This window comes from Ornithodoros turicata, chromosome 5, assembly GCF_037126465.1.
Source record: "Ornithodoros turicata isolate Travis chromosome 5, ASM3712646v1, whole genome shotgun sequence".
Classification (NCBI taxonomy): Eukaryota; Metazoa; Arthropoda; class Arachnida; order Ixodida; family Argasidae; genus Ornithodoros; species Ornithodoros turicata.
Genome location: NC_088205.1, coordinates 8,390,137 through 8,417,352, shown reverse-complemented (window position 1 = coordinate 8,417,352; position 27,216 = coordinate 8,390,137). Strand labels below are relative to the sequence as shown.

The following is a 27,216-nucleotide window of genomic DNA, read 5'->3' as shown; positions in this document are numbered from 1 at the left end:
GTCTGCTTCGTCTTTGTCGTCTGCAAAGCAGGCCTTCTGTATATCTATAGGTGGCATTGACCAGACACAATAATGTAAAATGGGAAGGAGCGATGAGGGTGGGGAGGAAAGAGAGAGAGAGAGAGAGAAAAGAAGATTTGTACATTATTCATCGCCGTGCCACTAATGAACCCAATGTTTTAAATTATTTTAACGCAAGAGGCCAACCAATAAAAAGAAGAGGACGACACGCCTAGAATAAATCACCCGAAGAGCGACCATGAAGCTATGCACGCATATTTTTATAACACGTCCCCCATTAGTCTTCGTCACATATTCCCACCATTTTCATGCGCGGATGTTTTAGAAAATGCCGAACAGCACATCATTCGAGGTGGCGCTGCGAGCGTGTCAACATGCCCTGCAGATCGCCGGACAATGAACGGAACAAGCAACCAACCGCGAGCGTGCAGTTGAGTGGCTTTGCGCTGGGCTGGATGCCGATATATTGCCTCGTTTGTCACGCGCCGAAAACTTGTCCAGACGCTTACGCCACAGAATTAGGGGGAGCACAGCCCGCTAAAGTTGGCGGCTTCTTGCTTGTTTCGTCTGATAGAATATTGAGCGGACGGAGGACTTTCGCGAGTGTCGAAACCACAGGGAGGGGGGGGGGGGGGGAGAGAGCCATCGACAGAAACGCGAGGCAAATTTACATGAAGGGGACACAGAGGAAGAACGTGTACACGACGCCACGAAAAAATGGCTGTTCGGTATTGGTTCGGGCAAATTCCACTCGCGAAGAATATATATTCAAGACCATTTCACATATACGGGCTAGAGACAAATAAATAATGTTTGCTGCATTGTGAAGAAATTTGTCTTTATCCATTATAAATTAATTCCGATGTGTTTTTATTTTTTATTTTTTTGTGTGTGTGTTTCTTACAGAGTCTCTTAAAAAGACACAAGACAAAACTTTCCTTTTAAATCGCGAGAGAAAGATATTTTGCATGGTGACTCCTGGTGGACAGCTTGACAAATGAGACAGGGCTTGGAGCCACGTTAAATGGTCGTCTCCTTGGTCCTTTAAAATACGTAGAAAAAGATAAATAATATAGAAAGTTCGAAAGTCAGTGCACCGAGCACTGATGCACGAAAGGTTGTTGTAGATAAATTAGATGCTCCTAGCTACCTACCTTAACCTTACCTTAACTATGAAAGCCTCGTTAATTGATGGCGCATTAATGAGACACGGCAGGAATGAATCCCTCCAGTGTAGATCCCACGAGTGTAACACCGAATATCAACAAAGCAACAACGCAGGGATCAACAAAGTGAAAACTCGTGTATATTCCCCTCTCTCTTTCGCTCAACGCTATATGTGCTACTGGACATGTATATTCATTTGCAACTCAAGAACATCCGTGACATGTGCGGGAGAGAGCACTCTCGTCTGGTATTTGTCTGCGTTAGCGCGCAGCCGCTGCCCTTGGCAGGCAGCGAGCGTGAAGGCCTGGCAACATACGTAGCTGGATCGGACAATATACAGGGTAAACAACGGGAGTTAGCCAAGGCAGGCTACATTTAGGGACGAACACGTAAGCCTTTTTCTTGTTTGTTTTTTATATTCGTTACAGGTTTATATATATATATATATATATCTTGAAAAGTTGGAGTTGGATCGGACGGCTACGTAATTATAGTTGAAATAAATGGGAGACAGAAGACGAAAGTAGGGGAAGTAACAAAAAAGGGGTTTATTAAAACTTAAAAATCATGAAAGTTAGGGAGAATGTCTACGTTACGGCGGAAGCTCCGCCTTCTTCGGGAAGCTCGCCTTCTTCGCCTTCTTGTCCCGAAGAAGGCGGAGCTTCCGCCGTAACGTAGACATTCTCCCTAACTTTCATGATTTTTAAGTTTTAATAAACCCCTTTTTTGTTACTTCCCCTACTTTCGTCTTCTGTCTCCCATTTATTTCAACTATATATATATATATATATATATATAGAACAAATAGGTTAATATATCAGACGGCTATATATATATATATATATATATATATATATATATATATAGATATAAAGCTGCAGGAGCAGCGCTGATGCCATTTAGGCGGGCGGATAATGCGACCAGGCGGGCATCCTGCAATTACCGAACGACTAATTAACTAAACTCCGTTAATTAACTTACTAACCGGATATTTTCTGCAAAAACGCGATATAGCAGAATTGGAGGCAGTCATTATTGAAATCCGTCGTCCTCATCAAACACCCTGAGAAGCGAACGTTACCTCGAGATATAGGTAACTTGCCAAAGTTCACTATGCAAATGAGCCGAGACCAGAACTACGCACTTCTCGCGCGGTCTATCTTAGAGTCACTAAATAATGGTGCAGAGTATGGCATTCCTCTTCCGCTCCGGAGCCGACGTTCGGTGCCCGCGATTGGGCCGATCGTGTCACGTGGTTTCTCCTTCCAAGAGCGCGCTGTCCATCTTGAGTCACCTCCTTGCAAAACCGGTTTCCTGGGTTGCGAGCTGGCTCGACTGCGCGTTGTTTTCCAGCGCAGAAGGGGGAGATTGGCATCCCATTGCTAGGCGACGCAGCCGCGCCAGGCTCAAGATGACGGACTCACTTTTGTCGGCGTGGTTCAAGTGTCACTACTCTGCTCCTTATTTAGTGACTCTAAGCCGAGCATGAGTGAGCAAACGAAAAGCTGAGCGTGAGACGCGAGTGCCGACCGCTTATTACTAATATTGCTTGAGGTTATCTCGCGATCCTTAGTTAACTCTACCCTGTCGAGACCAAAATGTCGTTTGGTTATACTTCGTTACATCGACGCGACTTGAAAGAACGAGGTTAAAGAGGACAGGGAGACAGTATAATGTAACGAAAGTGTCCCACTTTACATGACACTGCCGACAATCCATTTTGCGGCAGAGCGCCATATTCGATTACAAGCAACGAGCACGGCAACAGAGCATCGTGTTATTATGGAGGCGCAGCAGAATCAGTATTCAGAGCGGAGTTACGCATATTAACGAAACGGCATTGTCGACGTACATGCTATCGTTGCAGCGTGCGCGCTAAATTAAGCAATGCAGCGCTATCACCTAAAGGGGCTCTTCAGTCGCTGAGTGTAGGTAGGGCTTTCGAAATGCCCATATCTTTGTGCATTTTTTCGTTTGTTTGTTTGTTTCCTGGTCAAGGTTTTCTTCTTTTTTTTTTTTCAGGTGCCCTAATCACGCGCTTGTGACGTTACGCGGAACAATACAAGGAAACGCACCCCCCCCCGTTTTTTTTTTTTTTTTTTTGACGTTCCCGTCATTTTACGCGCCTCCGCCCTGCCATAAACCACAACACACGTCATAAAATGACACGCGTGCACCGTACGTTCCCTTCGAATAATACGCCTTACCTCGTAAACATTTCCTCGGTTTGAATCCCGTCCGTACGCCTCCGGCGCGCACGAAATGCAACCGCTTCGCAAACATTATAGGACCAAGTTATACTGTGTGCTCCTCCAACGCCAGACGGACATCAGAGTGGCACATATTACGATTGGCCCATCAGGCTCAATCACCGTCTCCTCTTCTATGAATGCCCTTCAAACGAGCGTGCGAGCCGTAGTGTCCATATTTGCTCCAATCCCCGTCTGTGATATAGGTGTGACACGCTCAGCTATCACTGGCGGACACGAGTCCTGCTGCCCAGACGAAAGCTAAATAAGCGCTGCCACGTGCGTACTTGTGATGTCCAGAGTGTGAATATTTCGATGGAATTCACAGCCAATTCTTTATGATTGTGGAAAGCGTTACTGTCAGTAGTTTCTGGTTTCTGTTACGCAGGCCACCGATTCGAGACAAGACTTGTTAAGTTTTCATCAAATGCCGAAACAGTCCTAAATTACCCTTATCCAACGCCCACCACGTGAGAATATATATAGTCGGGACCGGTCGCCTGCTTCAATCGCCAATCGCCGCAGGCGATTTCGAACAAGGGCTTTTTCGGCCACATTTGGTTGCCTAATGTTTGTTCGTTTAGTACGGGTTGTGGGAGAGGTTAGTCAAGTCATGTCTGGCTCGCTATTCCATAAAACCTGGTGGCAGCTCACCTCCACGTGGCTGTCGAAAGCAGAGCTGTGATTGGTACACCCTCACGTCGTTGAAGCGATCAGGCTTTGTTGATCTAGGTGGCGCTGCTTTATCTCGGTACTATCACGGTCCCTTGATAGCTCAAGGGACCGTGGTATTATCTAGGTGGTTTAGACTAGGAGCGCAAGCCAACGCCCGCTGCAATGAGAAAAGTCACAGTATCCATCCATCCCGCCGGCCAGTTAGGGCGCTGGCAACAACACCTAGAGACAAAGCTGGAAACGAGCCGTCATCAGCCGCATGGGCGGCCACTGGTAGCCACCGGGAGCCTGTGTTTCAAAATCGTCTCCGGTGATTGGCTGACGTCTTATATTGCTTGTTGCTATGATTGGCGGACTTTATATGTCTACGTGCGAAGGAGTGAGAGAGGGCATTAAGCAGGCCTCCTGCATATAGGCGGCGTTGGCGTTGGAATGAATGGATTCAGCGGCTCTACCCTTAGTCTCAATACTAGCGCCCTCTGTGACGCCCTTGCGACGTCCGGCAAGGTGTGATGATGCCTACAGGACAGCGTAAAACCTAAACTGTGTGTAAACGTGGAGTTCTTTCTTTTTTTTTTAATCTTAAAAAACTGCGGCGCTCTCTTTGATGAAATTTTGCATGTTATATATCTACATATACACATAACTCTAGTAAAACAGGGCTCTAATCTCAATAACGGACAGTTCCAGACTGTCCTTTTTAAATAAAGACGGACCGAAGCCGTATACATGCACACGCGAAGAGGTCAGCAGTTTTGATGCTGTTTAGCGATCAAGGTATATCTGATGTCGCAACATTTTAAGCGCGGTCTAGAAACCCGTTTTAACTGATTACGCACCGATAGGCTTCCTTCGTCGAGTGTGTCAATGTTTCAATGCGGAAGTCAATATTTTACGAAGCTAAGCGAAAGTGTGGCTGTCAGGTATAGGAAAGAATTTAAAAATGAATATGTATTGACCTGGAGTGTAGACAAGTCGTGGGGGATTCGATGAGGGCCTTCGGCTCAGAAGTAGGACGTCGCAAGTTCTATAGGCAATAACAAGATCGCTAAAAAAAAAGAAAAAAGGACAACACCGAATGGACGCACCGCCTGTCGTCCTTATTTGTTTCTAGCACTGTTTTCAGCGATTTTATTATGTGTGACCAACAGGCCCAAATTGGCAATTGTATAGGCATCACGGAAAGCCTTGAGTGTACAGCTCGAAGCATACTTAACAATAACGCAGTTTCTTCAGCCGGAGCTGGAGCAGAGCCATACTAGCGACGCTTGGGAATGAATCAAGGGAGAAAGGGTGTGATTAAGTATGCTTCAAGCTGTACATACCCATGTTGTAGTTACGTGGATAATTACGTTACCGTCGTAGTTACCGGCCTCGTGACAGCTGTATACACGCCGACTTGGATACCTTTCGGAAACCAATAGATGTATCAAATAATACGCGCCTTTGCACGCACTGCACGGGCGTGCAGAGGCGAGCGAACTGAAATCAAATTTCTGGCAGCAGAGTCGCCTTATTACATTTTACACTCAAAGAAGGAATTAAATTGAATTCCACCCAGTGTAGGAAGTGTAATGTTACGTACATACCCCACGGTTCTCGAACAATACCGCCCTATATATTCAACGCTTATCCCGGTTTCAATAAATTGCATGCCGGCGCGTGAAAGATCGACGCGATATAATATATCGTCGGTAATTTCTCCCACGCACCTGACGGAAGGACTAAAAGGATGCGTGACGAATTGCACGTAAGACACGATTAATGACGATACGCTGGCGAGGTTCTCCGTGAAGGTAGCTTTGCCACATGCTTCCGATTTCTCCGTCAGGCTCGCAAGATGAAACGAAACGAAGCATCCGTTTTCTTTTTGTCATTCAGATATGCGGTGGAAAATTCAGCTACAACCAGCGCATACCTGGGTAAATTACTTCTAAAATGTAATTCAATTACATTACCCATTGCTCCAGTTACATTTTAATTAAATTACATATTACTCATTACTGCAATCGAAATGTAATGAAATTACATAACAATTACTACACAAAAAAGTAATGACATCACAAAGTCATTACTGCGAGCTGAGTCTTAACGATATAGCGGATATGGAAATTCGTTGTAAGACAACACTATGTTGTAACAACCATATATATATATATATATTATTCTGTGCCGACTGAGTGCGTCACCGTTCATAGTGGGCGTTGGAATTTGAACTCGCCAGTCGCCAACTCTGTTTCTGCCAACTGTCAACACAGAACACACACTCGATTCTTTTGTAAGAAGTAATGAGCAATGTCATTAAAATTTCTGCCCAAATGTAATTAAATTCAATTACAAATTACGTAATGTCAAAAATAATGCATTCAATTACAAATTACCGGAAAAGTAGTAGTAGTTAAACCAGTGTATCAGGTAGCTTTACAGGAAGAGATAATTAGTGAGTTTGAGGAAATCGTACGCTGTCGCCTTTGCGTACGTATAAGGGATAGCGTTGGTGGTTTTGTGCACGCGCAAGGACGTAAACAGAGCTTTGCGCATTGCGAGAACCACCACGCTATCCCTACGATACCGCGTATACGATATACTAAGACCCACTAACGTTTTGTGGATATTGCGTTCCGCCGATGAGCTAGAAGTTTCAATTCAATTTCAATTTATTGGTTTACCACATTACATGGTGGGAGAGCAGAGCTAAAAGTTACCGGAAGTAACTTGACGAGGCTCTGCCGCCCAAAGTTTCAGCAGCATACAGCATGTCACATATTATACACACAAACTCAAAATAACAATCACTATTTATATCAAGCGTGGGAAATAAATAACAATGTGCAATAACTGGTGATGGTGAAAAATAACATTACTATTTCCTAACAAAGAAAGCTCGAAGATCTTTTTTAGTACGTATGTTTAGAGCAGCACTATTGTTGAGTTGCTCATTGAGAAACTGCGGTAAATTATGACGAAGTGATTGATTTGCGTAATTTGTGCGAAAGAACGGAATCTTCCATTTATCGTTACCACGGAGGCAGATGGTACGACTGAATTATTCTAATTCAAGTAGATTTTAGGTAGTGTTGATATGTAACATTACCAAATTGGTATCCAGACAGTAACTTATATGTATACACATGATTTGCCTTTATTATGCCTAAAGTCTCAAACAAACCTTGGGTTGTCTGTAATGATGGGGTGTTTGTTATATGGCGAATTATTTTCTTTTGGGGTACTAGTAATCTGTTCATGTTGTTTTTGTGGTAGTTCCCCAAACTAGAAGGCAATAGTTCAACGAGGCAAGTTCCTCGGATCATATCTGCTGAGACCTCTACGAGCCAGGGTGCCATATATTGACAGCTTACACGTTCGACGAAATTCCACGTATGGTCAGACAAGCTATATCGTAAATAGCGTAGTATGCTCAGAAGTACATCGGCCGTTCACCACTCCGGACGCTGTATTAGCTAATATAGCGGAGGTGGGCAAATCCCTTCAAGGTATTTGACCTCACCTCAACAGTTCCTTGTTTCACTCAATATTTTTTTTTCTGAAAGTTCTTCCTCATCTCACATCAACGTCCGTGAGTTTTTATTTACTTAGCTATTTATTTATTTGTTTGTTTAGAAATACTGCGAGCCAGACAGTTGCCTAAGCAGGAGGGGATACACAGTGTAAACAAGAGAAAAAGCCAACAAACAAGTTTACACGCACGCACACAAACGAGAACACTCTTGCAGGAACATTAACCATCTCAGCCAGCGCAAATGTCATCAACAAGGTCTTCGAATACTGTAATACTACTTTCGCTCCGAACGATACCGATAGGCAACGAATTCCACTCAGGAATATAGTGAGGACGAAAAACGAATTTTTAGATGTTGAAGTATGAGCAAATATTGAGCGAAGATGGCGCGTATATCGTGGTTGGAGGGGTTCTAGATACAAAAAGCACTGTAATCCAAAATTGCTTCTCGACGTCTCAGACAAGGACTTCGGTTGTGCAATTTTTCTTCTTGTCTTCAAGGGCGTAATATTGTTTTCACTCATAAGAGCAGTTATATAGAGTCTCGTCTACAGTATGCGTAAAAAATAAAACGCACAGCTTCCCGTTGTATACTGCTTCAAGTTTATTTATATCAACTTTAGTATGCGATAACTGTTGAGTTGAAGTGAGGGCGAGGATATCCTCGCGCCATCTGCCCTCGAAATGATGCTCAACGCATGTGAGGCATCAGTGACAATTCATCATTCTTTGCCGTCCATTACCTATCATTGAATCAACATGCTTTGGGCCCATTGGTATGTGCTCTCCATTCCCATTCCTTTCGCGTACTCGGTTTTCGCAAATACTTTTAATGGACCCCTTTGCTAATCGCGTCGGTTACTTTAGCGGTTCTTCGGCGAACAACCGGTCTTGGAGCGGTGCCATCTAGATGTCACGGTGAGTATGCGTCGTAGCAGATGCGTAAAACACCATCTATCGAGTGCAGAGAGAATGCTCCGTGGCGCCACACGCGCATGCGCATATTGCAATGACGAAATAGGTCCATTCCGTGATAAACACGATTCCTGTCGTCAAAAACACTCGTTGCATACGTTCAGGTGCCTCCTCATGCTCGTGGAGTTACAAGAATGAGTTCCTTGTTGAGCCCGTTACCTGACAATGCCGGAATTCAGCCTCTACACCGTAAGCTCGCTCACTCACCGACGGGCGAAGATGGCATCTTGAACCAATCCATCCCCGGTGGGAAGGTGGAGAAAGGAGTCCTCGACAGGAGTGAGCCGGAAGTCCTTCGTCCGATCTCCGCTGTTGGTTACATTGGGAAACAATCAGATGAGACTCAGACCGCAAGCCATTTACTTCGCAAATGGCTCGCGAATGCCACGCGAGCCAATGCTTTCCAAATGCGTTCAAGTACAGCGGAGCATGCTGACACACACATCCTTCGCTTTCAAGAATCTCGCGTGACTCACCGGCACGGTCTGCCAATCGATAGCGCTATCAGAAAAACGAAGCTTGCGTGGATAGTTTCGATTTTGATGAGCAGATGGAACTGTGTTAGCATGCGTGTACAAATTACGGCAGCAGCAGAAGCAACATGCAGGCGAGCAAGGGTGACAGCAACAGGAAGAGAGAAGGTTTGTTCTTGAGAATTCGTTCGGTTCAATTTCTGCGCGCAGACAAATTGATGTTTCTTTGCTTGCGAAGACGCAACGCATATGTTTATACGCCCATCTTCCAGTTCAGTATCCGCGCTGCCTTGAAGCACACAAGTATGCAGCACACACATGAAGGCGCGTTGCTCATCATCTTCCGGAGCTCAGCATCATCTTCACAACAGTATGTATACCGTGTATTCACACAATGCGGCATTCCCCAGATTACTCCAGCGGAAGATGCACAAAACGTCATAGCTTTCTGCTTCCACGTGAGCGCGCAACGCTATGTCTTTTCGTGCTCTCCGAATCGCGGGCCATAACTTGCGGCTCGGACACAAGGTATTCCCATATACAGTGGTTCCCAAACTTCTCCGCCCCGCGGCCCATAAAAATATAGACAATCCCGTCCCGACCTCCCCGGTGTGCATGACCGTTAGCCAAAACGGTACACTGACATTTTCTTGGAGCTACACTCAGCGCGAGTTCTTTCGGCCAAGAAGTGTTGCACAACGGCAGGAGCGCATGGTCATGAAAGCGTAGCTACCTCTACCTACTAGGGAGAGGTAGCTATGCTTTCATCGCATATAGGGAGTCTCTAGTGGTTGGAGTGATCCTGTTTTTTTTTTTTTTCTTTTTGCATAGTTTCTCGAAACGGGGACGGTGTTTCTACTCCGCAACCCTCAGTCCAGGCTCAATCTTGGGTTGTGACCTGCTGTACTTTGTTTTGAGTGCCGCCACAGCGGAAAAGTCAAGCTCGCATAAGTATAGGTTGTAGAAAACGGAAGCAATATTTTCGTGGCCTTTCTCGTCAATAGCGGGTATTCCGTGGCCAAACCTGCCCAAAATTCCGAAAGTGGTTGTGGCGGAAACTGCACTCTCAAACTTGAATCTGAACTCAGGTCTATGAACTGCTTTTCGTCTGCTGTACTAAAGCCTTCGGGAAGAGAAACCGTGCCAAATGGATCCCTAATCCAGTGATGTCTCTTGTCCTGGCTCTGTGGGAAGTGTTTATTTCTCAAACTGAAGCTTGAGAGCCGAGGCATGTCCTTTAATATAACAGAGAACTTCAGCTGCGTGTCACACGACTTTTGCGCCATGCGCCACGAGTGCGCGGAGCGCCGTGCAGGCAGGATGTCCGTGTATGCCGCGATAGACGCAGACGCTGTGGCCTTAAATGGGAGTGAGTGGACCTCACGACGTAGACTTTGGACCTCGTGCACAAGTGAAAGCGCGGTTGTGCGATGCATCGGAAGCGCCGCGTACCCAAGCAAGCACATTTATGAAGAACCTCCGGGTCTGCTGCCACGGACTTCCTGGAAACGCAGAAGAGCGGGCTACCCTCCTCGCAAGGTGGGGGTCGCGACCCACAGTTTGGGAACCACTGCCATAGCAGACATAGCAGACGACAAGGCTGATGGTGCGCAGTGCGCCACTCACGATATGCGCGGAGGAACTTGGCAGATTTTTGCTTTTTCTTCCACTAGAATGTCGCTTCTGTGAGTACACGGTATACATACTTGTGTACTTCAAGGCAGAGATGCATGTGATAAGTTAGGAGAATATGTAAGATGTACAGAGTGTTCCACGAGAGGATGTCACTATATTTCCAAAAATGGTTTGTACTTCAAAAAAGTAAAGAACTACTTGTAATACACTCACACAGATTTTTGCCACAGATTGAAGTCGTTTGTATTCGTGTCACGCATTAATTGGGCTAATTTGTATAATTAAACTCCAAAAATTACCGAGCAAAGGCAGCATTTTTCTTCCTAAATTCGGAAGCCTATGGTCATAACACGCTATTCCAATCAAAATCACGTTTTTTTTACGAGATTTCGACAAAAATTTGACAGTCGAAATTCAGTTGCTAGGCGAAGCGCGCACGCTCATATTTAGGTTTGCGAACTGTGGCTGTTCAAATATAACTTCCCTCCTGTGCAAGAAGAAGCGCAACCACGCCACAATCACACCTTTCGCCTTTATCAACGTGTCTGTCATCAGCTGATAATAACGGGCTGCGCGACAAGGCCCTGGATCGGAATAAAACTGTCGTTCCTTTCCCCTTCGCCTCGATAAAGGCGGAGCCAAGAGTTCCGCAAACAAAAATTTCACCGGCAAAAAATTTTCGATCGGCTGTCAAATTTTTGTAGAAATCTTGCAAAAAAAACACGAAAAGCGCATGATTTTGATTAGAATAGTGTGCTACTGTCATAGGCTTCCGAATTCAGGAAGAAATATGCTGCCTTTGCTTGGCAACTTTTCGAGTTTAATTATGTCAACTAGCTTTATTATAAGTAGTTTTATTATAAGTAGTACGCAGCATCAATGCAATACGGCCTCAATCTCTGGCAGAAGCCTGTATGACACATTTGGGGGTCATGACCCGCAGTTTGAGAAACACTGATCTAGATTTTTAAAAACGCTAGCGTTTAACTTTATTGAGTTTTAAAAATGCGTTTGTTGCCTCAAAACGCAGTCAGTTTCACACAGCGTCGCTGAATATACATAGTCCATTATCTTTTCATCACTTAAACTTTACAAAGTTCCGCGACGCATTGAGGACATAATTTTTTTGTTCCCTTCTCATTTCCAGCGAACTCAGATTGCGTAAGCACACACGATACAAAAGGCACTGCGCATGCAAGGCAGCAGGAAAACAATGCAGTGCAAGGGTGCCAGCAGTGCCGTGCAGAGTAAACACGGTGTCACACCTTTTCCAAGAGGTGTGGACGTGTTAGCCGGCGCCGAATGTGCGATGCCAAAACCACCGGACGGCCGACTCGCCATAGCCAACGGCGGCGTCCTCTCTGCACATCCCAAGTCGAATGACATTATCGCACGTATTACCTCGAGTCACCAAGTATTACCAATCCGTACGTAATTGATACTCAGAGGCTGTTATCGACCCGCCATATATCCGACGACGAAGTTCTTTATCGAGCGTAATATACCGACTCATTCCTCGTGACCGCTATAAATATATTGCGGCTTGATCCCGTCTTCACCGCTTCGCCGGAATTTCAGTTCAATATCCGATCCGATTCGATGCGATTGCGAGCAACTGTGTCACTCGATTAGATGACGCGAATGCTCCTCACCTTCTTTATTGACGCCGGGTTTGGATTAAGAGGGAGGAAGGTATTAGGATTGCCAGAGCTTTTGTCGATTGCAACGCACCAGTGGTGGCACTGGGTTTCTGTCTCGCGGATGTTGCTTTTCAAGGAACCAAGGGTTCTCTAATACGTGTATGCATTCATGCCCAAGCAGCACGCCAATATTGGTCCAATATGGGACTAATATGGGGGAGTGCAACCAGGCTCCATATTGGACCCATACGGGATGCCCATATGGCAAGCCCATTTCGCCCATATGGCGCCACTATTTTCGTGATAACGCCAACGGGGAGTCCGTGTAATAATAAAGCATTATCCGGTTTAATATCGACCACTGGTAATACTTCTCTCTTCTTTCTGCTTTTTTCATTTATTCACATTTTCTTATTGATCCACGATGGCTTGGCTGTGGGGGGTTGACCCTGTTGAAACGTTGTACATTGTGGTCCGTCTGACAGCTTTTCGCAACTGCAAATGCGACAAGTTGTCGCCAAATGCAGAACATGGAGCGCATACAGGTCTCCGGACATTCCCTAGCAGGGGCGGATCTGGGGGAGGTCCGGATGTCCTGACCTCTCCTCAATTTCCCCTCCCTCCTCAGGACCCCCTCCTCAGAAAAATCCTAGATCCGCCCCTGTTCCCTGGTGATGAGAATGTCTACGTGAGGTTCGCCTGACGCTGGTATGAGGAAGATTGGCTACGTGCGCAAAAGTTTCTGAATAATCCGCAGTTGGTTGTCGGGTTCGAACACTCCACGAAACCCGCGGGACGATAAACGGGGATCTGTGGGACACAGCAAACTATTTGTTAGAAAAGGAACATTCAGGAATCGAACCCTTTACGAATCACCGCTGTATATAGCCACGCCGTTGTTTCTCATAACAACTGGCTCACTGTAGTTAACCATGTTTAGTCTGCTAGTCCCTGTGTGTTAAAATCACGACTTACTAGATTATAACGACCATGTCACAATCTGCAAATCCTATGAGGAGCCTGTCCGCACGATCCGCCAGGGGCGCTACTGATTGGCACGCCACGATTGGACGATGGAAATTTGAATTCTGAACGCGCAGAAACGTATGTCGAACTACCGTAGCAGACGACAGCGATAGCTCCTATGAAAACGCGTAGAATGATGATGATAATCAACCTCAGAATAAAACATGTGTGCAACGTCCACCGCTTGCACAGAAATACTAAGGTAAGCTGAAGTACAAAGTATTGTAGAAGTTGAGAAAGCAATAACTGGGACGATGAGAAGCGCCACCGCTACCTTCCAAAAATGCGGCGCAAGGAAGGGGTGCGCACGACATGGTCGTTATAATCTAGTAGGTCGTGGTTAAAATATGTTAAAAATATGTCGTTAGAAGTGTTTATGCCACCCAATGGACGTTAAGTTCCTCTCCCCGCCTCGCAGAACTGAGATATCGAGATGTTTTTAGGTACAGATACGTAGATGGGCGTAGTAGGCGCGAAATATATTTTCCTCAAATTTATCACTGCCCGAAGAAAAAGAAGAAAGCGAACACGTATATGAATATTTAAAAAAAAATAACGTAAGAAAAATATTTGAAAAAGGAACGCCACACCATTAGTGTATTCTTTTTCTTGTCTTGTGTCTTGTGAGTTTTTCTTCTTTTTTTTTTTTTTTTTCGTTTAGCATGACGAATCACCTCCGAGATGAAGGGACAGAGCATCACCGGAGATGACCGAAGAGCGATTGGTCTGCGGGGCCACATCAAATTTCAATGGGATCCCCGTAAATAAACGGCAATTCCAAGAGCAACATGCAAACGAGGACACCCAAGACCCGGTTGAAGCAGATTCGGGCCCGGATGACGAAACGTGGCAGGCTCCTGCGACCCCGTTCAGGGCCCTTGGGAAATTCGTGCCGGTGTGCAATACATCACACGAGCGCCCCGCGAAGCTAATTCTTTTCCTCTAAGGAAGCCCAAGGAAAAAGCGCGGGACCTTCAGAGGCTTTACCTTACGGTAAACAGCGAATATTTTTAGTGTAGCGGGGGCGCGGCGGTCACTTCCGCCACGGCGCACGTGTCGTCTGCTACGAAAATACGAAAACGTTCGTCTGCTATATCCTTCAGGTCAATGCTCGTAAATGAATTATGATTGGTCATTGTTGTTACCTGGGTCGTCTGTGAACCTTGAAAAGATGGAAGATAAAGGTTGCGCTAGAAAAACCGTCAAAAGTTCTGGGAACATTGGTTTCCCTTGGAACTTGGTGAAATAAATTTCGGTTGTCAGATCAACGTTTGTGCTCTGTCTGTCCTTTTTATGTTCCCGATATATTATACGTCGCATATTGCACGCCAGAGTGTTGAGCAACAATGAATTATTACTCTACATGTCGTACTTTGCGTCAGCTCTGCCGTCAGAGAATTAGGGCCATTCCCATTGGTACTCGTAATGCACGTGACCTCTCCCACGCTGACCCACTGGTGGAGAAGCCTCCAATGATGTCGGCGTCTACTACCCATGTTAGTTCACACGGATGCAAAGAACCGTTTCTTACATATATGCCCGAGAAAACTTGGGAAAAAGTGTCGCAGTCCATTTAATTGTTGAGCGTGCTGCATCTTTTATTTGCATACATCAGGGATTACTTCTTAACTCCACGCAGAATAATAGAGTGGCAGAACACATACCGAGTCAATCAATTAAACGTTGTTCAAACTAATTAACCGTGCGGAGGCCAGTCTTCAAAACAACATGTGCAGATTTCAACCACTTTCCCACTCACACGTAATAATATCTCCTGCAACACTCCTATCCTTACGTGAATACGAAACTAGCATCGACAATCTTGTGCGAGCAAAAGTCAGGCGTGCATCGCCGCCGTCCAATATATCACCACCTTATAGCGTAATGAAAGAGGCAATCCATCTTCGACCCGTTTCGCGATACGCGCAACACGGTGGCCAAGCAATCAACCCTCCTCCATTGTTCATTCTTCACGCGCTCATTCGATTCACTAAGGTTGTCTCGAGATTATAAGGGAAAGTGAAAAAGGGGCGAGAGAGAGAATAGGGGCCAAAGTGTCACTGAAGCGAAAAGAAAGAAAAAAAAAAGTCCCAGGGTTTCTCATTTTCTCGTAGCATCGATCTTCCTGGTCATTTGCACGTGGACGAAGGACACCGGTTCTAGGCGGTAAGCCTTCATCAGTTAAAGACATTGTGACACTTCAAGGTCTAAAAATGCAGAACACGGTCATAATGCATAGACGTGAATCCACATCCCAAGCTTCACAGCAAAGGGTAAGAGATGCGTGGGGAACCGTCATCCCGAGTATACTGAAACTCATCCGGTCTCATATCATGACAGGTATACGCGCCAGACAGGCGGCCGCACATGAGGTCACGTGCTTTCGAGAATCAATGGAAACGGCCGAGGCTCTCGTACCTCTGACGTCAGAGCTTGACGCAGAAGATTGTTGGAGGTTTTCTATCTCCTCAAGTACGACATGTGGAAAAAAAATATTTTTTTTCTCTCTCTCAATACCCCGGAGTGTAGTGCAAGGCGTGCATGACGCTATGAACAATATCTACCAAAGTGTCACAACCCCTACGGTTTTCATCTACGATTCTTAAAGCAGTATCCCAAGTACACTTCAACAACATGGCGCGGTTTGTCGATGGACTGCACGTGATTTGCGGTGACGTCTGCAGCGCCCCGCGATTGACGTCACGTAGGATTAAGGACGCGACCTACTGCTTCCTCAATTGCTCTAATACCCTGTTCCTGATCTTTCCATGGGATTTTATACACGTGCGGTGCATATCCCACGGGAGACGCGTTCTTGCTAAAGTTGTAAATTGATTAGACAGAATGGCGTAGATGCAGGCTGTAGCTGGTGGATAAGCTCGCCTGCGCGATGGACAAAGACACGTAATGTGCTGACAGCGTGTTATGTTTTGTTTACGGGTCTTTGCCCATCGCTCAGGCTTGCCTATCATAAATTGACTAGCATCATCATTCTATTCGTTTTGACGTGACCTGGCTGTGCGCGGTTGTGTTGCTGTCGTCTGCTAGGGTCGCGTATCCGCCTTCTGCCAGTTCAAAATTCAAATTTCCGCTATCCAATCATGATGGTGAAGCCTGAGCTCAGGCTTCAGCTTCAATGGTTTTCGTCCGCCATCATGATGGAGATATCGCGGCCCGCTGTGTGGCGCCCCTAATGGATGGTACAAGGTCATGGATGGTACATGGTCGGTACAAGCGATCTGCAGACCATTGCATGAGCATTGGTGAAGCTGAAATGTGGTGTTTGTCTTAATTGTTCGTTCAGCCTCTGCAGTTAGATAAGGTACCCTTAGATAAGGACGTGCTCAAGAGCACCACACGTCACAGAGCACCGTCGGTCACCATCGTTTTCACAGAAGATTCCTTTTACTTTTACACCAGAGATACCCTGCTTCGCGTGGCGGATGAAACTAGTCCGGCATACAATGGTTCGGAGAGCTTTTTGCAAAACATGTTCCTTTTACGGAAACATTGCTTGGGCTAAATCTAACTTACGACTTCGCTATGGATCTCTGCAACTATAATACACACAATCTGAGCCTTGAATCACTCGTGTAATCACACCCCCAGTGCAAGGAAGATGCGACAGTTAATTGCGACAGTGCAAAGTGTCAGTGTCGAAACTTGCATTGACCAATCCAACAAAGCACGTCCAGTTATTCTTTGCAGAAGCAAAAATTAAAAGGAGGAATCAACTTACGTCCGGGGGAACTGATGGACCGGTTTTCTTTGAATGATGTCTGCAACACAAGAACATAGTATAGCACTTACTCACCCTCAACTTTATTTATTTATGCCAATACCTCAAATGCCCATAAATGGGCGTTGCACGACCATCTCTACAAGAGATGGTCGTGGTTACGTGAGGGGGGAACAAACGTATACAAAACATAACGGAAATGCAAAACATCATAGACACTGAACGTCGTAGCTTGAGGTACATAGACAACTATAGTGACAAAAAACAAGAGTGTCTGAAACGGAAACAAGCAGCGGGGGAGGTCATTCCAATAAATAATAGTAATAGTAAAAGTGGGATGAACGAGAAACAATATGGTCAATTTTACAGAGATGATCGGTCCTGGGAAAGATGTAGTGTGCCGGGCCTAAGGAGGAGGAGGAGGAGGAGGAGGTGGGGGAGGAAGGTGGGGCGTATACAAGGATTGTAATACAACTTGCGAAAAAAAAAAAGCGTAAACGAAAAAATATTCGACGAAGCGAAAGCAAGGGTAAGTCGAGCGAAGAGGAGAGTGATACTTGAGGGATAAGAGTCATTAGGTAACTTTTAGAGAGACTTTTTTTTTATTTTTTTTGCAACTGTTACCAATGAAGACACGTATATCTTTTTTATTAAAAAGTCAGAAAGCTAAACGCTTATGGCATCAAGTCTGAGTGATTGTCAACTGCCCTCTTTCTAGTTGAGTAGGGGCTAATCTCAGTGAGCCCATCCTTTGCATCGTAAATAAACAAAACGTGATGTTTTTTTTTATCAGTGCAGTGGTGATCATGCCACAGCTCACATGGACGTCCGCAATATAATCGCCTGAGGTACCGTATCACATGAGGTACGTTCCAGGAATGTTTACAACAGTGGAGTACGCGTATTCTGGAAGGCTGCATAAAGAACGCTGATATACGTTTCCAGCAGGATAGCAGATGTTACATACAGGGTGCCCCAGAAAACGTGTCATTGAATTACAATTAAAAAAAACTACGCCACCTAGAATCATGCGGTCAACGGCATTTGTTCTTACTAGGTCTTTGCCACCTCCTGATGTGAATGTCATCTAACGTAAGTTTAATTATGTAAATTTTCGTGAACTGAACTCGGAAATTTGCCAAGTAAATGTCACTTTGTTACCCCTCCAATGTCAAGAGCGTGTCTAATTTACTCAAATTCATGATAATTGACAGGGATATTAAGGAGCTATCCCATCGGAAAAAATAGCCGAACATCGTGCTCTTCGGAGCACCCCGAGCATGGCGCGCGACGACTTTTGGAGCGCAATCGCTGTCAGTCCGATGAAAGGAGGTTGGAAACCCAGCCCACAGAGCGACAGTAGAACAAGTGACAGTTGCTGAAATTGGGAAAGGGAAGGCATCATCCTCCCAGCGGAAGCCAGATGCGATAAGCCATGCCTGTGTTATCTCTTTCTACTATCTCGGTGTGGGCCGGGTTTCCAACCTCCTTTCGTCGGACTGACAACGATTGCGCTGAAAAATTCGTCGCGCTATGCTCCGGGTGCTCCATAAAGCATGATGTTCGGGTATTTTTTCCCATGGGATGGACTCCTCAAGATCCCTGTGAATTATCATGAATTTAAGTAAATTCGGCACGCTCTTCACATTGATGAGGTAAAAAACACACCTTTACTTTGCATATTCCCGAGTTCAGTTCGCGAAAATATACATAATTAAACTTACGTTACATAACATTCATATCAGGAGGTGGCAAAAACCTAGCAAGAACAAATGCCGTTGACCGCATGATTCTAGGTGGTGTAATTTTTTTAATTATAATTCAATGACACGTTCTCTCTGGCACCCTGTGCGGAATCTTTAAAAGTATATGCCTACTGGACTCTGAGCTCTGAAGGAATACAGGTGCATGGACTCAAAATAGAACTTCTTGCAGTGTACAAACTAAAATATTTCGTGGTGGACTTTTTACTTTGTATGCGTTCCACAGCGTACCAGGGGCGTATCTAGACCCTCGGTTTGGTTCGAGCGCGTAGTGGGGAAGGGGAGAGAGGGAAATCCAATCTATAAACTGACGTTCTTTTTTGGGGGGGATCGCCCCCCCCCCCCCCCCCCCCTGGATCCGCCACTGCAGTATACCTCTCTCATTACCGCTACTCATGTACACGGGTTTACTCAAGTCCAAATTAAAAGAAAAATAAAGTTTATAACGCTCGTTAAAAAGAACCAACAACCTCAAAGAGCTAAGGGACCTGCTGTTCATGCGAGGACAATTAACGTAATTGACTAATAAGTGAAACGATACCACAAAGAACTTGAAAAATCTCATCTGCACGCGTACAGGCGTACAAGTTACTTGCATAGAGCATAACGAGCTCGTTATACATGAGTTTCGGTTTATTCCGGCTCAGAAAATAATCAACGCAGAAGTTTCCCACGACTCAACAACGAGTTACGGGAAGGGATGCAAAGGGGAGGGTCTCAATTTGCTGGAAGACACGCATGGAAGCTGTCGCACTGCAGTCAGTACATCCACTGTGCCTTTCGTATCCCAATACGGGCAGATACGAGGGGAAAATACTGGCCAGCGTGTGCGACGTATCATGCGTATCTTCGTGATATCGCAGCCAGCCGGCATTGCAAAAGGGGTTTGACACGATTTTTGCTATTCGCGAGCGCACACGATTTTGTGATCTCTTGCATGAACAGTAAAACCACAGCGACTCACTTTTACGTCCATTTTCTTTCCATTTCCTAAACCGTGCACGTCAGGAAACAACGAAACTCGAAATCGGAAAACCGATCGAGGGAATACTTTTTCTTTCCTGTGGCGATCTGCGGGATTTGTGCTTTTTCTATTTTCATTCTTCTCGCGATCACCATAGCGATGAAGCTTCTCACCGTGGGGTTCGTCGACTCTTTGAGAGGTATACAATAGGCCCTTCGTAAAACGCAAAAAAAAAAAAGCACAACCTACATTTTGGTTTGCAAACTAATTTAAGACATTTGCTTTTACAATAACGTTTTTGAAAAACTTGACATGCGCTCTGCGCCATCTGGTGTTGAGCGTGAGAAGCGGTGCATGACAACAGTTTCGAAACCATACGGGCGGTGCTTGCCTGCGAGCAAGTTGTGGTTTCGTCACTCCAAGGAGCTTTGTACTGTTGTTCTAGTTTCATTTTTAACACTAGAACAGTGCTGTGTAAGGCACCGTACAGCAAGAGAAGCAATGACTGAGTTCGAGTGGCCTTGGCAGTATAGCTTTCCACCATTCTTCACGATACAACCTACACTGGCAACGAAACAAAAACAACTCGAGGCATGGAGTAATCTCATCTTGAACTACCACCGTTCTCAAAGACTGTTCGTCTTGGATGTGACTGAAGCCCTGAGTAGCCCACTGTTTTTCAACAGAACTATATCTCGCAAGCTCTCCGCAGACGGACTGCGTGAGATACTGAACTTCATGAGCAAGAATGGTACCGTTACTTGGACTGACAAGCAGCAGACTCGATGTTACGTGTTCTGGCGATCACCAGAGGAATGGGCGAAGCTAATCTACGATTGGGCAGAATCTACGGGCAATACGAACACGGTCTGCACACTGTTCGAGTTGGTGAACGGAGATGACACGAAGGACACTGAATTCACCGAACTTGACACCGATGTGTTAAAAATGTCCTTACAGGTCCTCGAAAAACAAGGCAAAGCTGAAGTTATCTCCTTTGATGGAAATGAAGGTGTTAAGTTTTTCTAGACAGACTTGATGGCTTCGTTTTTTGCTGTACTTTGATAAACATTTTACTGATCTTGCAAACAATAAACGAGCAAATAATAGAAAATATCTCGTACGTCATGTTCCCACATCCGACTTGTCTGCGCAAGCTTGTAATATGCGGTTTAGGGCGCCATCTAAAAGAACGAGGCATTCTCTAGTTTCTTCGAGGTCGTGATCAGACCTTCCAGGATCCGAAGGTGCTTCGCTGCAGAAGTTGTCGACTTTGGAATGCACTATGGAGTATAAGCTTTCCAGCATTCCCTTAAGTTCATTGTCTGAAAGGGATAAAACGTGTAACATAAAGCAACAACAATCAAAGTACAGCTATTCATGAAAGGAATGGTCCAGGGCAGGGGTCGGAAACCTTTACAATCCTAAGTGCCACATTCCCCACCATCCAACCCGTCAACTTTGTTTTTAAAGGGGGCCACCAAAGACATTTGAACCCATTCTAAAAATCGTCTAAATTAGCCCGCAAAAATTCTTAATCCCTGCTGAATAACAAGCTGAACATTCCTTTGTCACTACTGCAGTTTAATAAGTGTAATTGTACTGATAGCTTGCATTTTTTATGGCTTGTTGCATTCACAAAGTTGTGACGAGAATATGACAAAAAAAACTTTCATAACTTTTATTGAGAACGGGAAAGGAGACACGGTGAGCGCGCTTTTGCCGGAGTCATTGTCTGCCGTGTCGTGCCCTCCACCAGTCAACTAAGCTCCAGGATTATTGTCACGCGTTTGTTTTGCGCTGGGTCGCAACTGCAGCACAGCTGGGCTGTAAGCTGGCCACGGGCACAGGTTCCCGACACCTGGTCTAGGGTACCACTCCATTTGTCACGATACAGCACAGAGCACAATCATTGCAGCAGCACAAACTAACCAAATCTGGAAGGCTGGTTTGCTGCCAAGGCAGCATCTTCCAAGCTGCAGATGACAGCTAAAGTAACCGCGAGACTTTGGCAACGCTGTGTGGAAGGCAGGGTGTGCTCCGTGTCGCAACACTCGCAGAGACATTCTCGAAGTATGTCGTGCAGCTGCTCACGATGTCCAACTGCATAAGGCTTTGATGAAACGTTATTTCTAGAGTGGAGATAAAAATCCGTCACCCAGTGACGTAGCCAGGAAGATATTTCGGGAGGGGTTCTATGGGGACTTTACATTGGGGGAGAAAGACTTCTCCCTGGTTTCCCTATCACGAATGTACTGCCAAAAAGTAAGATTTTGGGGGAACCGCCTGGCTATGCCACTGCCATCAACGGTTGCACTGAAGACTCACGCAAGAGGTGGCCAATTTTGTTTTCATAATCGAGGGAATGTAGTATGTGCCAGAACGCTCCCAGGCTGTCCAATCTGTCGGACCCACTGAAATTGGAACAAGAGCAAGTCTATCAATGCCACTTTTCATATTCAGGCAGCCAGGGTATGACAAACAATGTGCCGTGGTGTGAAATTTAGAAAAGAATTTGCTAATATATGTCATCCAAATTCTTATTTCCTTTATGCCTTTGAGCATCCTTTCAGTTAGAACTTGCACAATATTACTTCAATGAAGTATATATGTCACTTTGCACATACTGACAACAGTGGTTATGTGAACAGGTACTTACGTTAGTCCATCACATACTTATGTGGCTACTAACAGAAAGTAGTGGCTAAGTGCAAGATACGTGTACCTTAGCTGTGATGCAGCAACACAAATGGCATCCACAAAGTCTGCATTCGAACAGTGAGCGCACAACTCTGAGTCTTGGTCAAGTAAGCAGTCCAGGGCTTGTATGCAGGTCTTCAGCACTTCACCTGCACAATGCACAAATGTGAGCAATACTATTCAATTACTCCGCCCTGAAGGTGCAGGCATGATGTAGTGATTAGTGCTGCGCTCCACTCACCATTAAGGCAATTGCTGAGCATAAACTGTACGTCAGAGAGGCAACTACTGCTCCCCTTTATAGCATCCAACCACATTTTCAGAGCCTCTTGGTTGCTGAGACAGGCATGGCACAACCTTAAAAAAAGAAGAAGATCAAAGAAGAAGAAGTTTTACCATAATAAAAATTCACGTTCTCACCTAACGACTTGTATGAGCGTTGGCGTATCCGTACTGCCCAGTAGATAGAGGGCGGTTCTTCTGATAACAGAAAAATGGGAGCGTATTAATGAAAAAGTGGCTTCTCGAAATGGGCTATATAATGTTGAACACACTGTGTGTTACAAACAAATTATATTGGGGCATAATAAGTTGCGTATATTACGTAGGGACAGAATATAGTGGTGTGACTTACAAAATCAGACTGAAGGAAATTGTAATTTTCAAAGAGAGAAGTGTGCTGGACTTTTCTTTTGTGCATTACCTTTCACAAACCCTATCTACAGCATATGAATCAAGCGACAAAGCTAACTGAAACAGACATTATTGCATTATTGCACTAACTTCACTAATCCTTGTGACAAGCCTGGTGCAGCAGGCTGTAAGTTTGACCTCCAAAATATGAGGAGGTCAGCCATGGCATTCAGTTTTTCTGAATACCAGTTACGTAACAGCAGCATGCGGAACCAGTGGCAGAATCACTTACAGTAAATCTGACTGCTGTGACAAGGCCAAGCTCAAATCGGGAAAGACCGCCATGTTTGCGAGAATTCCCACCAGGATTTCCTTTGAACAGATAGCACAAAATAATCAGAAGTGGATAAACTATGAATGTTGCGAAAGCAGCTGAGATTACATTTTGTGCATTTCCTACAGGACACTGCAAATCACTTTACACATATACCGTATTTTCACGCGTATTAGCCGCACCGCAGATAAGCCGCAGGACTCGTTTTTAGATACATTTTGAAAATGTTTTTGCAGATAAGCCGCACTCGCAGATAAGCCGCGGGTAATACGACGTGACTGCTTTGTGCACTAAACCAGTGATGCACAAACAAAATCAATAGAGACTCTCAACACTCGTCGACGGCGTACTCCTTGCCAGCTGCCCTGTTTCCGTACTGGTCCGCGACGTCGACGACTTTTAGTTTGAAGCCGCTGTCGTAGCTGTGCCTCCGCGTTGGAGCCATGCCTTACCTCTAACTGCCGTGCCCGTGTCCACGAATGCTCTTGCTCAGGTCAAATGAGAACTGGCGCTTAGCTGACCACGCTTTATCCCGATGTCAGGTGTATTGAACCCTTCCTGCCGACAAAGGAGACCGTAGGGAAGGCCATAAACCCTGTGGTCCACATTCCGGTGTCGGCATGATGTATAACAAAGGAGGTCAGCTCTAGTGTTCTACTAAGATCGGATTGTGCCCTCTGTTGCGTGTTTTTTGTGGATTGATGAATTAGTGGTGTTCCAGGAGACATTAATCACTCTCACCCCTTTTGTTAAAGCTGCGTGGGGAATGTATTCCGAAGGTCTGTCCACTCGAATGTGGACCCACCCCTGTTCAGTATTGTTCGTGCACTGGCAGGCGGTCCTGTTCCGAAAAAACATGAGGCACTGTCGGCCCTTTCGTTTAATCCAGGGTATGGAGAAAATGCTAGGGAAAATAGCCATCAGATAAGCCGCACCCGTGGATAAGCCGCAGAGCGTCTGCGGAAAAAAAAATTTGTGCATAAGCCGCGACTAATACGCGTGAAAATACGGTACATGTTCTCGCTACACCTACTAGTGCTTGTGTACTACGTTTCCTATAGCTTACGCTTTAGGCACACAGGGGAACCCCCTTGTTGGAATCCCCTGGGAACTGAAACAACTGAAGTGACGCAAAATTCTGCAGAGTAACAAATAACGCTCTTTATGATCCTTTAGGTTTCCAAGTACAGTGAAACCTCTATATAGTGAACCTGCATGCAGTTAAGATATGAATATAGTGAAGTAAATCTGTGGTCCCAATGTGTGAAACCCCCGACCATGAACTACTGATACAGTGAAATTTTCTTTTAGCGGTCTGACCAACGCCACCATAAAGTGGTTCTCCCGTAATAAATGAGTTCAGTTGTTGTTAGGAAATGCTCAGAATGGAGCGGCGGATAAATCACCTGCCGAAGAGGATTGCTTGCGCCATTCATGGGAGTTTCAGTGCAAAGAAGTTGGGCAGCTGCTACCTCACACGAATGCCTGTCAAGTTTGCAGCTCCTCAAATGTGTTTAAAGCTCAATGGTTGTTAAACATAATGGGGGGAATTACGAATGGGTATGGGTAATGGGAATTACATATGAGTATTTGTACATAAAGGTGACAGCAATGCTAGTGTCTGTAAAACTCAGACTACTCAGACTTCCCTTCTATGAGGCTTCAAGCCAGTGTAAGATCCAGACCCTCGGTTTAGGAGGGGGTGGGTGGGAGCGGTTTCTTTGTCTAAGCGCGTAACTGGAGAGGGGAAAAAATAATGTGCAACCTAGTGCTTTTTGAAGGGCAGGGTGCCCACCACTGGATCTGCCACTGCTTCAAGCACAGTTTGACAACGGGATCTTTTAGGATATTTTCTGGGACAACAGCAACTTTATTATGATGATGAGGTTGGGGTGTTGCATCACTATATGCGAGGCTCTGCTCCATTGTTGGACCATAATGTTGTGGTGAAAAGTTACCTGTGGTTTCACGACAGGGCTAATCTGGTAATGATAATATGGGATATATTTTGTGATATATTTTGTAGGAACTGCTGTTCCTTTGTTAACAATATACAGTGGCTAGTTGGCAGTCGTGTGTCTTTTTTTATGTTTTAACCCCGGTCTTTATCTGTTGCTGCCTAATGGTCTGAGGGTTTGCCAGGACACTGAGCATTGACAGCACTTCAAGGACCCACCCATCCACGGGGCCATGCTTTACACTGATAAAATTGATGTCAACATTCAAGGGAGATCACCTTTGGGAACTCATGCTCACGTCGTGGAGAATGTTTTCAAGTGCACTAAGCATTTGGTAAAATGTGTAACGTGCCTTCATGCAGCTCATTCATCGCGAATTCCAATGACCATGCCTTTCGTGATTTTCAACAATATCTTGTGGGCATTTCATTCCTCAGAAAAATTAACAAAAGTCGAATTTACTACTCTTAGCATATTTTGATATTTCACTTTCTATAAATTATTGGTAATTCTGCAACCAGAAACTCACCACCATGCGTGGCGATTTCGACGTGCTGATGACTTGAAGAAATATTTCGCTTGCTTTGAACTCTTGCAGAAAATGTGCTACATCCTGGAGCAATACCAGAAACAGAATCACCAGTTAGATGTTGACTTTATGGAACAACAAAATTATCTATTGTATGCATAACCTGAGCAGGACTGAACAGTATACTAACACATCAAATGTGTTCAATAAAAGTAAAATACGTGCTCTACACACTGACCACTGATGTGGGACCTTGTCTGTAGTTGGTCCCATCATTGTGTGCGCATGTGTGGCATCTGTTTTCACTGCTATGGAATGTTTATAGAATCTTACAGAATTTGCAGACATATCCCATAGTGTACAGAGCTCATCCTCCACCTCCTTATCCAATTCAACAGCATCCACTGCTTCACCTTCTGTGTTTGTTGTCATTGTGCTTTCATTCTCTGCAACCTTTGTGAGGATAAAAGCTTTATTCAGAAACTCGTCTTCGAACTACTTTCTCTGTGCGCAATGTTTACCTTTATTGCATTCAGAAGGCACTGGAAAACCCACTGCCTGCTAAAAACGGTTCCAGAAATCCTGTCACCTGACAGAGACTCCTCTACGTCCAAGAACTCGGGCGGGGGCGAAGGATTGCGGTCTGAAATTGTGTGGTTTGAAACACAAAAACACAAAAAATGCGGCGCACAACACATCTTTGAGTTTAGTACGGGAGGAGGGCCACCGGACAACGTGTGGACACGGAGACTCTTTTGTGAGTCTAAATTGTGTTATTTGAAACAGAAAAACTCGAGGATGTGTTGTTCGCCTCGTCAACACAACAGCTCGCTTGTCTCCTTATTTTCTGTTCTACAATGAATGTGTTTATACATAATGTGCATACCTGCGTCCATTTCGTGTTTCCACTACGATTGGGTGGGATGCCAAATGTTAATGTACTAAAATCTGCCTCGATAGGGACAGAAGTAAACACTTTCCGCTACAACTGCGCGTCTAAATTAAAGCATGACCACAGAAGTGATTTCAAAACCTTGTCATAAAGGCGCCATTTTCAAACATTGAAACATTGACGCTGAACAGGTCGTAAACACGTAGCAACACCTATCTGGGCTACAAAATACTCGTCAATCACAAAGCAAAATGTTATAGATCACTCTGATTTGAGACTTCTGCGAAGGCTAAAGCAGTGTTATTTTAGATCAAGGTCCCCTG

General features: G+C 45.1%; 3 protein-coding genes across 4 annotated transcripts in view; 1 reads left to right on the top strand and 2 right to left on the bottom strand.

Annotated features, from left to right (window-relative positions):
• Positions 1-20,002, bottom strand: part of LOC135393951 (oxysterol-binding protein-related protein 8-like) — a 53,329-nt gene extending 33,327 nt beyond the window's left edge. Inside the window, exons 1-3 of one of the 2 annotated variants that reach the window (XM_064624323.1) lie at positions 19,848-20,002; positions 17,121-17,160; positions 8,815-8,916 (exon numbers count right to left, since the gene is read on the bottom strand). In XM_064624323.1, the coding sequence (XP_064480393.1) occupies positions 8,815-8,916; positions 17,121-17,160; positions 19,848-19,859 (154 nt within the window). In that variant the 5' untranslated portion in view covers positions 19,860-20,002. The remainder of the gene's footprint in view (positions 1-8,814; positions 8,917-17,120; positions 17,161-19,847) is intronic. The other variant, XM_064624324.1, reaches the window with a different exon arrangement.
• A 182-nt stretch (positions 20,003-20,184) lies between these two features.
• Positions 20,185-20,961, top strand: LOC135393952 (vacuolar protein-sorting-associated protein 25-like). Its single transcript, XM_064624329.1, has one exon. It carries the CDS (start codon positions 20,202-20,204, stop codon positions 20,874-20,876), a length of 675 nt encoding a protein of 224 aa, XP_064480399.1. The 5' UTR covers positions 20,185-20,201; the 3' UTR covers positions 20,877-20,961.
• A 788-nt stretch (positions 20,962-21,749) lies between these two features.
• On the bottom strand, positions 21,750-27,059 carry LOC135393950 (protein saal1-like). The gene is made up of 10 exons (XM_064624322.1): positions 26,888-27,059; positions 26,523-26,644; positions 26,335-26,454; positions 26,002-26,085; positions 23,473-23,552; positions 22,968-23,027; positions 22,789-22,904; positions 22,573-22,696; positions 22,176-22,261; positions 21,750-21,950 (listed from the first exon to the last, which is right to left on the bottom strand). The coding sequence occupies exons 1-10, from the start codon at positions 26,895-26,897 to the stop codon at positions 21,775-21,777; spliced, it is 978 nt and encodes a 325-aa protein (XP_064480392.1). The 5' UTR covers positions 26,898-27,059; the 3' UTR covers positions 21,750-21,774.
• Positions 27,060-27,216: the final 157 nt, after the last annotated feature.